The sequence below is a fragment of the Bombyx mandarina genome, chromosome 17 (assembly GCF_030267445.1).
Source record: "Bombyx mandarina strain Sakado chromosome 17, ASM3026744v2".
Lineage (NCBI taxonomy): Eukaryota > Metazoa > Arthropoda > Insecta > Lepidoptera > Bombycidae > Bombyx > Bombyx mandarina.
Window position 1 is genome coordinate 8,840,688 of NC_143223.1, and position 15,381 is coordinate 8,856,068.

The 15,381-nt window shown below is 37.2% G+C and overlaps 3 protein-coding genes across 4 annotated transcripts in view; 1 reads left to right on the top strand and 2 right to left on the bottom strand.

Annotated features, from left to right (window-relative positions):
• Positions 1–1,925, bottom strand: part of LOC114240684 (uncharacterized) — a 46,780-nt gene extending 44,855 nt beyond the window's left edge. The window contains exon 1 of the mRNA XM_028171320.2: positions 1,634–1,925. Coding sequence (XP_028027121.2) covers positions 1,634–1,709 — 76 coding nt within the window. The 5' untranslated portion in view covers positions 1,710–1,925. The remainder of the gene's footprint in view (positions 1–1,633) is intronic.
• Positions 1,926–3,187: 1,262 nt separating this feature from the next.
• Positions 3,188–5,992, top strand: ECSIT (evolutionarily conserved signaling intermediate in Toll pathway, mitochondrial). 2 transcript variants are annotated; one of them, XM_028171307.2, is made up of 5 exons: positions 3,188–3,766; positions 4,103–4,329; positions 4,887–5,094; positions 5,335–5,457; positions 5,769–5,992. In XM_028171307.2, exons 1-5 carry the CDS (start codon positions 3,382–3,384, stop codon positions 5,936–5,938), a joined length of 1,113 nt encoding a protein of 370 aa, XP_028027108.2. In that variant the 5' UTR covers positions 3,188–3,381; the 3' UTR covers positions 5,939–5,992. The 2 variants fall into 2 exon arrangements, with proteins under 2 accessions (XP_028027108.2, XP_089590652.1); XM_089734526.1 differs by lacking the exon at positions 5,335–5,457 and having other exon boundaries at positions 3,200–3,766.
• Positions 5,982–8,244, bottom strand: bisc (TM2 domain-containing protein 1 biscotti). The gene is made up of 4 exons (XM_028171308.2): positions 7,858–8,244; positions 7,333–7,414; positions 6,492–6,657; positions 5,982–6,375 (listed from the first exon to the last, which is right to left on the bottom strand). The coding sequence occupies exons 1-4, from the start codon at positions 8,087–8,089 to the stop codon at positions 6,253–6,255; spliced, it is 603 nt and encodes a 200-aa protein (XP_028027109.1). The 5' UTR covers positions 8,090–8,244; the 3' UTR covers positions 5,982–6,252.
• Between the last annotated feature and the right edge of the window lie 7,137 nt (positions 8,245–15,381).

Sequence of the window (15,381 nt, forward strand, 5' to 3'; positions counted from 1 at the left end):
CGGCTTAATAGTAGTACAGTTTACTTTAAACACTGAATTTTAAAGCTGTGTTTTTGGAAAGAAGTTCCTTATGGGACGATGCGGAGGGGTACCCTAACCGGGAAAAAATGTCTGTAACGTAAGATTTTTATTAGTAATTCATACAGTGTACGACTTAACTTTGTAATAACGTACAAAAAGTAACATATTTTTATTATATATCTTTTATAAATCATTGTGAATAAAATAAAGTTGATAACTTTGTAAAGTAGTTTTTTTTATTTATTAATAAACAAATCATAATGAAAAATGTATACCCAAATAATGACTTTTTTTATACCTCAAAAGAACTTAAAATTAATATTTTTATATTAAGGAACTTCGTTCCTATCCGGTGTCCCACGGCACCACACCCTTTTTTATTTATTTTTCCCTATCTAATGGCTGGCTGTGCGTCAATCAGTGTTTGGTCGAATTTCATCGCGATAGTGAGATTTTTTTAATGCGTTAGGTGGGTGAGCGAGCAACGGCCCATCTGGGGTAGAGAGAATTCGAACACCTAGCGCAATGATTCTCCACAACCAAACCGCAGTAACTTGGGTAGGTACAGTAAAATTTTTGATGTGACTATAAATGATTATGTTTCTGATTATGATTATGGAGTTTTTGTATTTTTTTTAATACTATGTATAATCAAGGATCTGTCTGCACCTTTTTCGCAAATTCAATATATTATTTGCATACCAATTTCAAATGTACGAAAAAAATCGAATTCGATTAGATTATCAACTGCTTCTGCTAGTTCCGGCTAGTTTGATTTTTAGTACTCTTGGTATGATACAGTTAACCTACTTCTAAACATTTTTTTTTATTTCTATGAAAAATTATTATGACTCTTTCAATAACGTTAACATTTTATTCCTCAACCAAATTACAATATGAACGTATGCTGTCCGAATTTCAAAAACTTTTCGATACTAAACTATGACAATGTAACTATGTATGTAATAATTATATTCCAAGGTTGTAGTATATTTATTTTTACAATTATACTGTAACTGTTTCAGCTTATTTTTTGATCGCCCAAAACCTTTAGATTTAGAATGTTTCATTTATTTTTTTGTTAACAGATTTGTTTATGAGTTGTTTGCGTATTATTTGGCTTCGGTGCAATGTGTACTAGAGCGTGGTTAGCGTGTCTTTAAAATTGGGCATAATCCAAGACGCCCACTTATTGAACAATTGTTTATTTTAAGCCTAAATCTATGGCAATTTTACGTTATACCTATTGAAAATTAATTTTATCGTCGTGAGTTTAATCTCGAACATCGTTTTAATACATTTAGATATTTACTTATAAAAAAAAGGGGATCTCAAGGGTCATTTTAATTTTAACGCAATACAAAATACTACTAGGCGCTTTAAAATTATTTAATACTGAACGGACTAACCTTGAATGAAGATAAAAGTTCCACGTTTACACACTCGTACAATGTAAATAATTCGTTTCAACCTACAATAGTTCTGGCACTATGGGGATGGCATGGTTTATGCTCAAAATTATTCCCTCCAAAATTAAATTAAGAGATTTCGAATACATAAATTAATTAAAGTAAAATTAAATATAATGTGAGTACTAAAAAACTAAGCTTACCGGAAAAAGTAAAAGTCACCATAAGGAGAAAAACACTAATAAAATAATTTGCACTTTTACACATCTTAGGCCACATATCTGCTGTATGTTAAAGTTTTGTAATTATTTTATTTTGTAATATTATATTTACACTAAATTATTTAATTAAGTGTAACTAGCAGCAATTATATGTATTTTCGACCTTACATTCGTTTTTCATTTACTTTTAGTGTTTTAAGAGTTTTCGTAAAATACGAAGAAGTTTTTAAAACAGAGTAACATACACACACGTTGAAAGTTTACAGCCGACTGATGTGCTGGATATAGGTACTTTTGAAATGACTGTGAACAACATAGAGCATAAACGCAGACTGCTCTATGATAGAAATTCAGACTACAACTTAGTATAGAGGTCATCGTGTGACTTTCATAATATTAAAATGATGTGACTTTAATATTAAATTATGTTACTTTGGCATAGTGTCTGAATCTGTAAAGAAGCGCATTATTGTATTGCATAGAATTATTGAACTGTGAACTTTAATTCCTGTTTAGAAATGAATTAAATTTTTTGTTACTCTGTATTTTTTAATTTTTAACTCTAAAATTTCAAACTGCTATATTTTAAATTATATTTGACTTTGCGTTTATTTCATTATATTTCTGTTACTCATCTTCAAATTGTACTTTCACTGTAATTTGTATAATTTTAAAGTCTATTTTAACAAAACTTAATTTTAAATTTGTAAAAGAGAGATTGTGGGTTCTCCTGAGAGTTCTTTTAATACTGAATAGTCATTTCTGAGTTACACCGCAGTCTTTATTTTAAGATATGAAATATGATGAAGGTCAATTTTCGCCAAATTTTCAATTTCAGTTGTTGTAGACTGAACGATAACAGAGACAACACACACATTCATTAAAAGACAATAATCTAAATATACAATAACACTACTTTTATTCAAAGTGCTTAGAGCCTAAGCACTTAGAAAACAATTTGTCTGTCCCTCTAGGATTGAGCATATTCATGAGCGATAGAAAGTGGGTTGAATGTTCGTATGCCGACAATAGAAAAATACATGTTTAAAGATTTCGTGCTCTGAAAAATGATATTGTCTCATGTTTAGAAATGAAACAAAATTTTAATTTCCTCTCTAATTTGAAATAAAAAAGTACGTGACAGAACTTGTAACCAGACTTGGTATTTTGTTCGACCTTAATGTTCCTTAAATGTATACTCTATGACTACATTTGCGTAAGTCTATAGACCACATTTTACCAACCTGAGCTCTTGAACAAGCCGCTGGACGTAGCTTCTTGGGATCCAGAAAGTCCACCTAACAAATTCTCAGTAGAGAACCACCATATTACTGAGATTATTTTTGATCCCATATCATCTCATCTCATTTCATTTCATTTGATTCAAGTCAATTGATTATTGTTGCAAATTAATCAATTTCATTTCACTTCATACTACCATTTCTATTTAAAAAATGTATATAGATAGATATATATTTAAGATTAGGCTGTACGGTATTACACTTTTGCCTTTCCAGTTCAAAAAATAAAACTACTACTACTACTACTGATCAAATGTCAAGTTTTATGAAAAATATGTAATTGAAAATCAAATTGAAATTTTAAATTATCTTCTTTGTTGAGAACGATTTGAAACTGTGAATAGCTGTTATTTTAAGTTACAAATCTATAATTAAACTGAATAATTAATGAAAGCCTGCAAGTTTAACAATAACCAATAAGCACTACCAATGGCTACAAAAATTTTAAGACATATTTTGCGACTTCCGTCTTCTAGTTTTATGTATAGAAGATGGGAAAGCTCAAACACAAAAGTGGCTGTGTATGATCCTTTTGCTAATAAGCCAAAGAAAAATAAAGATACATATTTGGAAGCAATCAAAATGTTTGAAAATCAGGACAACAGAAGAAGAGGACACGTCGAATTTATCTATGCCGCCTTAGCTAGAATGAAGGAATTCGGTGTGCATAAAGACTTACAAGCGTACAAAGCATTAGTAGACGTACTGCCCAAAGGCAAATTTATACCGTCAAATATATTTCAGGCTGAATTCATGCACTATCCGAAGCAACAGCAGTGCGCTGTGGATCTCCTTGAACAGATGGAAGATAATAGTATGGATATCGGATTGTTATGTTAAACATTAATACTTATAATCTCTTTGGTAGTAATTTGTTTTGCGCATCCATAAAAAAAAACATAAAAAAAAATATTTCAAAATTTGAATACAATTTGTAAATTTAATAAATCTGTTGTTTTATCCTGTGTTACTTGAAAGGACAATTATACAATTAAAAGTACACAAACAAGCTAAATAGCCACTTGAGCAGCCAACATTATCAATCATTACTAATAACACTATAATACATAAGCCAATTCTAAAATTTACGTTATTCCATCAAATTGCTAAGGTATGACTACTGATAATTATTTTTTTATTAAATTCACAGAAGTAATGCCAGACAGTGAACTAGAGCAAATGTTATTAAACGTTTTTGGAAAAAGAGGCATACCTCTTAGAAAATTTTGGCGCATGCTGTACTGGATGCCTAAATTCAAGAATCTAAGTCCATGGTATTTACCAGATGAATTGCCGAATGATACATTAGAACTTGCCAAAATGGCTATTCATCGGATAACTTCTGTTGATCCTATTATGAAAATTGAAATTTGGCAGGTGAAAAATTCTTTCATTTCTCTAGTTATGATTACAGTACCAACTGTATAGTGAAAGATGTTTATAAGTCAAAATTTTGTGATTTGTAATTAAGAGCCCATTTAATTAAAGGAGGGTGTATATTTGCTTTATTCATTACAGTTTGACAAGAAGTAAATTCGTTAATCAGAAAGAATGAAATATGCTCACATTTCCCAGGATAAAGTATTTCTTTTGTCATTTTCTAGTCTTTAAACTACTAGATGGCTTGTACATCTGTTGACATATAAAATTAAACCAGCAAAAACTTTCATTTTTATATATCATTCATAAATTATTGAGAATGTAATACATAAAGTATAATTTTTAAATGGAATCTGGAATATAGACTTAGACGTCATGTTTCAAGATGAGTGATTTCAAACACATTACGATGTTTATGCATACCGGTGTCCACTTAATGCCAGAAGGGCCGTGGTCGACCTCATTTGTGCGATGAATGCAAAATACAAAGTTTCCATCATTTTTCACACTTATTAGTTGATATAAACATACAATACAATTCTAATTTTTGTCAGACAGAAGAAATTGAAGCTTGCATAGATAAAACATGGATAGTAAGTGCCCAAAGTGAAACACAAAAGATATTACTCTCAGAGCAACCCCCAGATGAGCCCCTTGTTGTAAGAGGACCTTACGAAGTGTATTTAAAGGAGCAAGTTGTCACTTACTTTACATTATTGGGTAAAGTAAGACCAGAACATAAAGATGATTCTGACCAAGATGGTATGAATTTATTACCAATTTTTTATTGCAACTTAGTAGTACTAACTACTAGTAACTAGTAGTCCAGTTTGTTATCTGGCCTAAGAAGTAAAAGAGTTAGTACTTTTTTAGCTTTAGCATTCTGATTCCATAATGCATATCATTTTTGATGTGTTCAAAACAGTTGGTGCTATGCTGACACCATTAAAAATGAAACTATTAACATATTTCTTATTTTAATATTACTGGTTAAATTTTTAGATGTATCAAATTTAAAGAAACCTTCCGGAATACCTGGTTTTATTGGTCAAACTACATTACCCGTAGTTAAATGTACTGTACATGAGCAGGATGATGGTACAATAGTAGCTGTATGTGCTACAGGTAATGAATTATGAACATAATATATATTACATGTTTCGCCTTTCTTAATTAGAATTACCAAGTTATTATTATCAAAGTAAATCCAATAACACTGATAGAGTATTCTCCCCAAACCTCATTTGCAAAAGGATGGAATAATTATGTCATAGAAGTTCAAGTCAGCAAACAACATTTCTAGAAATATACTGTCAAAAAATGACAGTTCTGGGTAGTATAGATGAATACTGAAATAATAACTACAATTTTATTATGCTTAGGAACTTATTTTTCAATAAATATAATTACATATTAAGAAGCTATTTTTGTTACAGGTTCATCATCACGAGATTCTTTGTTATCGTGGATAAGATTATTAGAGAAATATGACAATTCAGTTCTATCAAATCTACCAGTGATTTTCACTCTTACTGCACCTAGCAATGACGTTGTAGTACAGGAAACACAGCCAGCTGCTGAAGATGTAAAAAGAGTGCAAAATTAAATTGAATTAGTTTTGTTATAATAATAATAATATAGTAAAGATCTTTGTATAATTTATATTTATTTCTCAGTTTCGAATAACATTCACATAAAATTTAACAGTATTCAAAACACTCACTAGATAATGTGTGACTCTTTCTGAATATTAAATGTATGTACAAGTCAAATTCAATAGTAACATAGAGATGTAACTCTTTAAAATCTATTCAAATGTTTTAATCACAATTTATGTAATGTCCAACATCACATAAATACAAAAACACATTAAGTCCACTCATAATCCTCATCAACTTCGAAGGATATTGTTCCCCACTGTCAGGTGATGTTATGCCAATCTGGTTGTGGTAGTAGGTAAGTCTCATTATCACTCCGAACAACAGTAACTCCAGCACCATAATATGGAATGACATAAGCAGACCCATCTGAAGGTCCCACAACCTATGAAAAGAACATTTTTATATATTTTAATCAACATAATGTCATTGTTATGTTAGAATATTTCTGTTAATTAGTTATGCTGATGTTTGTTCTATTAAATTGTTTCATGTACATACCTGTGCAGCTATTAATATAATGTCTAATAACTGTCCAAGGAACATGAATCCCAGAGTACATAGTTTTGCTAAACCCATTCCAGGATATCCCAAATAAAAGCGATCCAATCCAAACATTCCCAGGAATACAGATAGTAATAAAGCAATTTCTAGAGAATATCCATTCCTGAAATCATATATTTTATAGAATGATGTATCACTGGACATTGTGCATACACTACCTATGACCTTTTTGAAAAGTCTTAAATATCTATATATAATTCACAGTACTAGAAAAAAAGTTGAGTTGAATTGTCAAATTACTTTTGTATCATGTTTTCATAAAAGGCTAATTCATTTTTAACTAAGAATCTGAGTTTATATTTTTTGTCTCATAGAAGTTATCCATTAACAAAGTAAATCATAGTGAACAATACTAAGTTATTCAGGTATAAGAAAGTTACAAGCGTTTTAATTTCAACACACTATTTTGAACAATAACAACAACATGATGTAAATTCTATTTCAACACTAAAAAATTTCAATGTCCCGTTTCAATTGTACAGTTTTAAAAGTTTTATCTCAACTAAATAAACAACAAGATAGCAATCATTTCCTGAAAACCTGTAATTTTAAAAATACATTTTTTGATCCAATTTAAACAAATGACTGGGGTCTGATAGAGCTTTTAGTAACCACAATATAATCTTCAACTGCCTATTTAAAATTTTCGTCATTTAATTAATATAACATTTAATACTAATATTAAATTAAGAATGATTTTTTTTCCTTATAGGTCAACAAACATGAAATTTAACCCACATTCTGATGGTAGCTGAATGTACATAAAATATTCACTTACGTCCATTTACATGGTAGTTTCCTTGTAAATGTTCCATTTTTTGTTTCATTACATATTATTCCATCAGCTGCTATACACTCCACTGTAAAACAAATTTATTATTATTTTAATTGTATATAAAGTTTATTTCACTCTTTATTGTATACAGAAATCTTACAATAAAAGGTACAAGCTAACTGGTATGAACAAATAATTATTTTAACAGCATAAGTTTTTTCTGGCAAACAAAACAAACAGGTTTAGGAATGTCAAAAAATGCATTTGCAACAATGTTTTGTTCTGTTGAACCAAACTAAAACGAATGCACAAAGTCCTGGTTAAAAAGATTTTTATAGTTTCAAAATCAAATTTATCCTGCCATGATGCTTTTTAATTTAATTGTAACCTAGTTAATTTGACTTTATTAGTTTACTTTGAATTTTGAAGCGTTGTAAGCGTATTATAATAGTGCTAAAAAATACTATCCTTTTTTTCTTCAGTTAGTAATTAACACTATTCTTTAATTGAAGTATTAAAATACTGTACCTTCGGCTTCACCTTCGGACGGAATTTCCTTTCCTTTTATACATCCTCTGAATTGTTGTGTGTCTGGATCTATTTGATCAATACTTGGGTTTGGACAAATAAATTGTCCCAATCTTAACGTACTGCAGTCTACATGCACTTTATCAACTTTAGCTTCATCGGAAGCTTCTGTAATCGATAGCAAAAATACCAAACATACGTAGACGTGTACAGAATGTACAAGTTTCATCATTTGCAATGACACATTCGCAGAACAATACGGTTTTAAATTGCAAATGGAAATTAGTTTACTTTGACTAGTAGAACCTAAGAAAAATATTTTACTATTTTATCAAGAACTTGAAAGGTAACAGAGTTTATGAAACATCCGCGATTTACCACTGACACTTGTTTGACACTTTCCTCAAACCTATTTTGACAGTGATTATTTAATTGACAAACTTTTTTTTTTTTTTATGATTGATAGTTTACTGGTGGCCCGAAGGCCTTTCCAGTTTCACCAGGACAGGTGGGCGAGCAAAGGCTCAGCCATGTGGGGCGGGATTTGCTAACAGCTGCCCGAGCTTCGGAAGACCTAACAACTCAAGAGCAATTGTTTCGCGAATGAATCTACTACCGGATCGGAATAGCGACCCGCTGAGAAGATCCGGTGAGAAACCCAGCGGGCTGATGCATGGGTTAGGTTGCACGTCGACCTCTTTGTCGAGTTCGACGAGTACGGTTACCGGGGTCCCTAAGCCTGCTCCTAGTATTAGAGCTGAAGGCATCTAATGCAAAGGTTATAGGATCTGATGGATCCGTAAGGACGTGTCTAGGGCGTCGACGGTGACTGGCGATTGTCATGACGCATAGCCTTATCGAAGTACCGTTCCGACGCTGACTTCATGTATTTCTGGATAGATTCGAGGCCCAGGTCGTCGTGTAGGTCAACGTTCCTCACGAACCACGGAGCTCCGACGGCTAACCTGCAAAAGCGGGATTGTAGAGATTGGAGGGTGTCTATGTGTGTGCGGGCCGCGTGAGCGAACACCACACTCGCGTAAGTCATGACGGGCCTTATGCAAGTTTTGTAAAGTGTCACCTTGTTTACTCCGCTTACAGATCATGGGGTCAGATCACGGTCACGGACTGATTTTATATGCGGGCGGAATGTCATCGATGCATCCAGGGTAACGCCCAGGTACTTGACATTCCTAGCCCAGGGTATGGGTTGTCTAAAGAGAGTAATCGGGGGTGTGAGATTCCTCCTCCTAATCCGGGAGGAAATCCGTGTGGAGCTTCCCCTCTGAAATAGCACCGCAGTACTTTTCGCTGGGTTGATGTCTATGCGCCATTTTCGGAACCACTGTCCTAGGGCTAGGGCTGCGCTCTGAAGCTTCTTCGCGATTAGAGAATTATTTCTACTAGAATAGTAAACAGTCGTGTCGTCGGCGTATAAAGCTAAATGGGTCGGCGGCGACCGGGGAATATCGTTGACGAATAAGCTAAATAGGAGGGGTGAGAGGACAGAGCCTTGCGGGACTCCAGCTGTAAGAGGTCGTGGGGAGGAGCGGGTTCCCTCGACTCGATATCGAAAAGAGCGGCTCGACAAGAAGTCCCGTATGATGAGCACGAGACTATCTGGCACGCCCATGTTGAATAGTTTGAAAATCAAACCATTGTGCCAGACTTTGTCGAACGCTTTTGCGACGTCGAAGAAGAGAGCTCCCGTGTATAACGGTTTTGGTCGATTAAGCCCCACAAGAATGTGCTCCGTGAGGCGGTGCACCTGTTGAATGCATGAGTGATTTGTACGGAATCCGAATTGTTCATCGATGAGAATGCCCTTGGATGAGACGAAGTCTCTGAGGCGTTTGTAGAGCAGACGCTCATACAGTTTGCCTAGAGACATGAGGAGGCTAATCGGGCGGTAGCTCGTCGGATGATTTTTTGGTTTACCGGGTTTATGTATGCCGATAACATCCGCTTCTTTCCACACCGCGGGAAAGATACAGTTCACCATAGCGGCATTGAAAATAGATGCCAACATCACGACGAGTTGGACGGGTAGAAGTTTAATAATGCGGTTAGATATACCGTCGGAACCGGGAGCCTTGCGAGGACGTAGGTCTTTGATCAAGTCTTTAACTTCCATCGGGGTGACGGGTGGTTACGCATCCGAGGGTGGCAAGGAGGCTCTGCGTTCTTCCTCACTGTCTACTAATTCTACATGAACAGTGTCCACGGATTGAGTGCTGGGCGTGCACTGGGTTTGCAATGTATCGGCCAGCAGCTCTGCTTTTTCATCATCATCGAACGCCGCGAGTCGGCCTGAGGGGCCTACGAGGGGGGGCATAGTTACTACCGTATCCGATTTGAGAGTACGAGCTAAGCGGTAGTAAGACCTTTGGGAGGGCGCGAGTCCTTCTAAGAAATCAGACCATCTGGCATCTCGGACTTCGGCGATGCGAGACTTTACGTCACGTTGTAGGGCACGCATTCGAATACGATTATCCACGGTAGGATACCTATCGTAGGCGCGGATCGAGGCGTTCTTAGCTCTAAGGAGTTTCCTAATATCGTCGGGCAATTTGAAGCGGTGAAGGAAGTCCTCCGCTACAACTTGCTTCGATGACCTATCTAATGTCGAGGTGATGTGTGACGTTAAGATGTCTATGGCTTCAGCGGTATCCTGAGGAGACGGGCTAGAGTCCGGGTTAAACGGGAGCGATGGTGGATCAGATTCAGCCAGGCTGATGCCCAGCGTGTGCCAATTCACCACAGTCCTCGTGACGGGAACGGAATCGGGAGCGCGACCGAGCTTCATAACGACGGGACGGTGGTCTGAATCTAACTCTGAAACTACTTCGATCGAGTGTAAGCGCAGAGTTACGTTTTTTAATAACGCTATGTCGAGTATATCCGGGCGATGCGCGATATTTAGCGGGTAGTGAGTCGGGGTTAGCGGAGCGACGATATCGAAGGCGAGATCATCGACTAACGCGTCAAGCCGCCTGTCATTCGGGGTTGTGGTGTGTGAGTTCCACCTGACGTGTTTACAATTTAGGTCGCCCGCCAGAATGACAGAGCTCCCCATGCCGAGCAGCGCCTCGATATCACTGCTTAGAACGATCTTATCCGGTAGAAGATAAACGGACGCGATAACGATCGGCGCGTGTCCAGTCAGTGAGATTCGGCATACTGATGCTTCGATGTTAGAAAGCGCGGGGGGGTCGAGTGGGACGCAGTGCAGGGCTCGTCTATAGTAAATGACGGTACCACCACCACGAGCAGTGAGCCTGTCGTTCCTAACCATGTTATAGTTCGCGATTTTAGGGTCGCGGCGCGCGGGCTTAAGCAGGGTCTCCTGCACCAAAAAGATGTCAATTTGATGGTCACACAAAAAATCACAAACCTGATCACGTTGATTTGCGAGACCGTAAGCGTTAAAAAATCCTATCGTTACGGATAGGGGCTTTATTCTACTTATGTACGCCATTGGTTACCGGCGGAGTGAGGGGAGGACGTACGTATTTAACGACGCGTATACGTCAGCGTATTCTTGCACAACGGCGATGAAGTGTTGTGCAGTGGAGGCGGCGCGAATGGCGTCACCCAAAGCATTAACACGCTCAAAGTTGATCGACTGAAAAAAGTCGATCGCTAGAGCGAGATTGTCGGACGCGGTCAGAGTGCTGGTCGCGGAGGAGGAACGAATCACGGGGGAGGGACGTATCGCGGGGGCAGGACGAATCGCGGGGGAGGGAGCTACAGCCGTGTTCGTGTACGGCAACGGTTTAGCCTAGGCCAAGCCGCTGGGCACCGGCGCCGGCACGAAGGCAGGCTTAGCCTTCGGCACAGAGGGTGCCGTGGCTTTGATGTCAGGGCCGGAAGCTCGGAGGCGGTTTTGGCGCGCGACGCGGCGATTTATTTTAGGGGCTCGGGGGCATCCACGGTAATTCGCGGTGTGACCCTGTGTTCGGCACAGGACGCAGCTAGGTGGTTCCGTCGCGGTTTTTTGATCGCGAGTGCAAAGAGTCGTGGCGTGATCGTCCAAACACTTGACGCATCGAGGGCGCGCGTGACAATTACGGGAAGAATGCCTGTACAACTGACAATTGTGGGACTGGCTCGGAGTGCCTTTTTTATGTGGGGTTTCCACGGTGATTCCGGAAAGCCTACAGACCGTTCGGACGTTAAAGATTTGCTTACCCTCGGGGGTAGACTGGAGGGCGACGAGAACCATATTGTATGGCTCCCTCCCGCGTCCTGTGTGCATGCGGTGCACGGAGTTTACGGGTAGGCCTTGTTCGAGTAGGTCGGCCTTTACGAGCTCGGCATCTAACTCCTTGGGGATGCCATGTATGACTGCACGGAGCTCACGCTCCTCCTGGAGCGTATACGTATGATAACTTATACGCTCCTTTCGGAGGTAGCTTGAGAGGGCCCTATGGTCGTCGGGTGTTGCTACTTTTATCTGTATCCCGTTCGCGAGGTTACGGGCACTGACAAAATTTATGTTCTTGGCCTTAAGGGCCAGGGAGACACGGTCCCAAGCAGCCTTCTCTTGAAGAATCAACGGAGGAGGGGCCTGATTTCTCGTTGACAAACTATAATAACTACGAAAACTTTTCAGTACGTAAAATGGGGCGATTAGGGATCGAGAGGTGATTGGGGAAAGAACCAGGAAAATCTTTCGTCGCGCAATACTAGTTTTTAATCTTTGCAAAATCTTCCATTTTTTTAAGTGTATAGTAGAATGTTGAAAGTTCACAAAACAACTCTGAATATGAATGATAATAGCTGATAACTTATAAAAAATCGCGTTTCAAATTAACTTCTTGTAGTGGCAATTATTTTAGTGCTAGAAACTTTGCTCTCTTTTATTTATTTTATAATAATAGAAAACGACTGTGATTTATAAACGCAATTTAGTGTTTGAACCATCATATATATTAAAGGTAAGTCTCAGTTGTAATTGGTATTAATGTATTTGATAAAATAAAAATAAATGTAAAAATCTGTTGTTTTTGGGGATATTGGGGACGTATCAGGTACAAATAACAACGAAAAAGGGGTCAATTGGGATGAGGATACGTGAAATGGAAACGACCTAAGTTTAAATAGATAGTGTTTCTAGGGTTGTCTTATTTTTAAATTTGTTGGTAAGAATCTGGTTTATTCATGATGTTTTTGTCTACAACTTTTATTCAAAACTATCAATGCAGTGTTATCTTATTGTTTGGCAAATATTTATATTATCAGTTACGCGTTATTTTCTATTTTTAGAGATGCCTCGCGTGTACGTATCAAAGAGAGCAAATCCTTATAAGAGATATGATTCCTTAATATTAAAAACAGTAATAGAAGCCTATGAAATTAGGAATGTCTTTAGTTGAAATAGCTAAGCAATTTAACATAAGTAAGTCGATTTTGCGCAGACATAATATGACAAGAACAATGAAATCTCAAGGTGGACAAAAATGTCTAAGTAATACATAATAAAATATATTAATATTTGTTCAAAGTGGGGATATCCACCTGATTAATCCATGGAATAACGGACACACCTAAGCTTTTAACTCAGATAAAAATATCAGCCCCTAAGTACTTACTAAGAACGAAGAAATATAAACCGCTTATAAGAAAGCCCGCTCGTTCGAATTTAGGTGCTTACCCTCCCTTAAACAGAATCGTTTGGGACTACAATAATGTCCGGGTTGCGGGTTGCGCGGTCTCCGTTAATTTTCATTCGAAGTTGTCCGATTGCGCTGAACTAACTTTAAGTGATGAATTAGATGTTTTTTCTAATTGTCTCACAACTTACAGGAAAAATCTGTCGCGGATAATTTCCCAAGTCAATATAAATTAATCATATGTAATTAAATGTAATCAAGTTTTATATTTTTTATTTTTGTTGTCAATGCACTTTCGATTGCACCTATGATTGAGGTGACATCTGCTTTTGTCAGTTTTTCAATATTTTTTATTGATGATCACTTTGTTGGTGCAACTAAATAAATAAATAAATTAAAGCCAAGGAGTGCCAGCCCTAGCAAATTTCTCTATGAACACTAATTTTGTCCCCAATAACCGCAATTTCTGAGTAAATAGGGATAACACCTATTTTTGCTTTTTTTGATTAAACTGGAATGCTAATTGCATAGCTTTAAATTGGATAACAAAGATACCCTTAAGACTCAATCATTTTGATCCTGATATAGCATTTTAAACATCAACAGCTACCTTAAAATTGTTCATCAAGTTGGAATTAGTCCCTAATCGCCCCATTTTACCGGTAGTGCTGCAGGTTCAAAAAATATGTTTTGAAACAAAATAATATTACTACCTCCTCCTTCAGTCGTGCTCCACAAATTTTTGTAGTCATGGACAAACTGTAATTAACTACAAAAAAAATTTGTAATGCAACAGGTTAAAAAAATATTTCTTCAGTCAGACCTTCAGTCATTCTCCTCGTGTCTGAGGGTCTTGAGTACCTCCTCCTCCAGTCACATCCTCACGATGTTTTGATATCTTGTCCTGTCTCCGACTACTCTGAGAGCATCATAGACGATGAAATCCAGGGTGGCGCGCACTAGGTCAAACTGGACTGCACCCCATTTGACTGCGACCCCGCGATTTTTTTCCATCTACTTTGCACTGGCAAAGTAATTACTGAATCACCAGGTTTTCAGAATTATCTCCATCTTTTCTTGCAATGTGTCCAAGGTAGGTACTGAATGATTCGCTTGAGGCAGATGCTAAAAAGCCTTGTTAGAATTTCGAGTTCGTGAGTATTGATGCGTTAGATCTATGTATATGCAATCCACGGGATCTTATTACCACACTGTATAACACTGTTTAACCTACACAAAAGCAGTTTTGATTATATTTTAAATTCGAATAATATTCATAAAGTATGCAATTAGTCTTAGTATGTAGTCAGTATTTTACATATATATTTTTATGGGGCATCTTAAAACTAATTTCCAAATAATGGTCTAACTCTAAAGTCTAAGCTCTAGGAATACCACTAATCTAAACTAAAAATATAAATGCCAAGTGTGAATAAGTGTTTGTTAGTCCAAAACACGTCATCTCGGATCCTCCCGATCCACTAACGGTGCTTTTAGGTACTTCAAGCACCGGTCACCGTTCTCGTCGAACCCGTTGCTTGCGACGAAGGGCTCGACGAGTAAATTAACTCTCAGACACAGCCCTCTGAGTTTCTCGCCGGATCTTCTCAGTGGGTCGCGTTTCCGATCCGGTGGTAGATTCTGCGAAGCACGGCTCTTGCTAGGGTTCGTGTTGGCAACGTTATCAGGTTTGAGCCCCGTGAGCTCACCTACTAGCCACGGTTACGCTGAAATAGCCTCTCAAGGCTATCAGCTTAGGTAGGAAAAAAAAAAGTGTTTCTTAAGTTTTCGCGTCTTACATAATTAGCCGCCAAATTTTTATACACGTCTCAACGGTACAGAAAGTAATTAAGGCAAGCACCTTTCCCCTGAACAAAGGTCTATTCCCAAGAGATACAAAATGAATTTT

What these genes read in the sequence shown, in the direction of transcription:
- bisc (XM_028171308.2), bottom strand. Translation starts at nt 8,089, where the DNA reads ATGATGAAACTTGTACATTCTGTACACGTCTACGTATGTTTGGTATTT. An exon ending in GTCCGAAGGTGAAGCCGAAG is followed by an intron (nt 7,415 to 7,857) that starts GTACAGTATTTT and finishes TTTGTTTTACAG; the next exon opens with TGGAGTGTATAGCAGCTGAT. An exon ending in TTATATTAATAGCTGCACAG is followed by an intron (nt 6,376 to 6,491) that starts GTATGTACATGA and finishes TTCTTTTCATAG; the next exon opens with GTTGTGGGACCTTCAGATGG.
- ECSIT (XM_028171307.2), top strand. Translation starts at nt 3,382, where the DNA reads ATGGCTACAAAAATTTTAAGACATATTTTGCGACTTCCGTCTTCTAGT. An exon ending in TGAAAATTGAAATTTGGCAG is followed by an intron (nt 4,330 to 4,886) that starts GTGAAAAATTCT and finishes AATTTTTGTCAG; the next exon opens with ACAGAAGAAATTGAAGCTTG. An exon ending in AGATGATTCTGACCAAGATG is followed by an intron (nt 5,095 to 5,334) that starts GTATGAATTTAT and finishes TTAAATTTTTAG; the next exon opens with ATGTATCAAATTTAAAGAAA.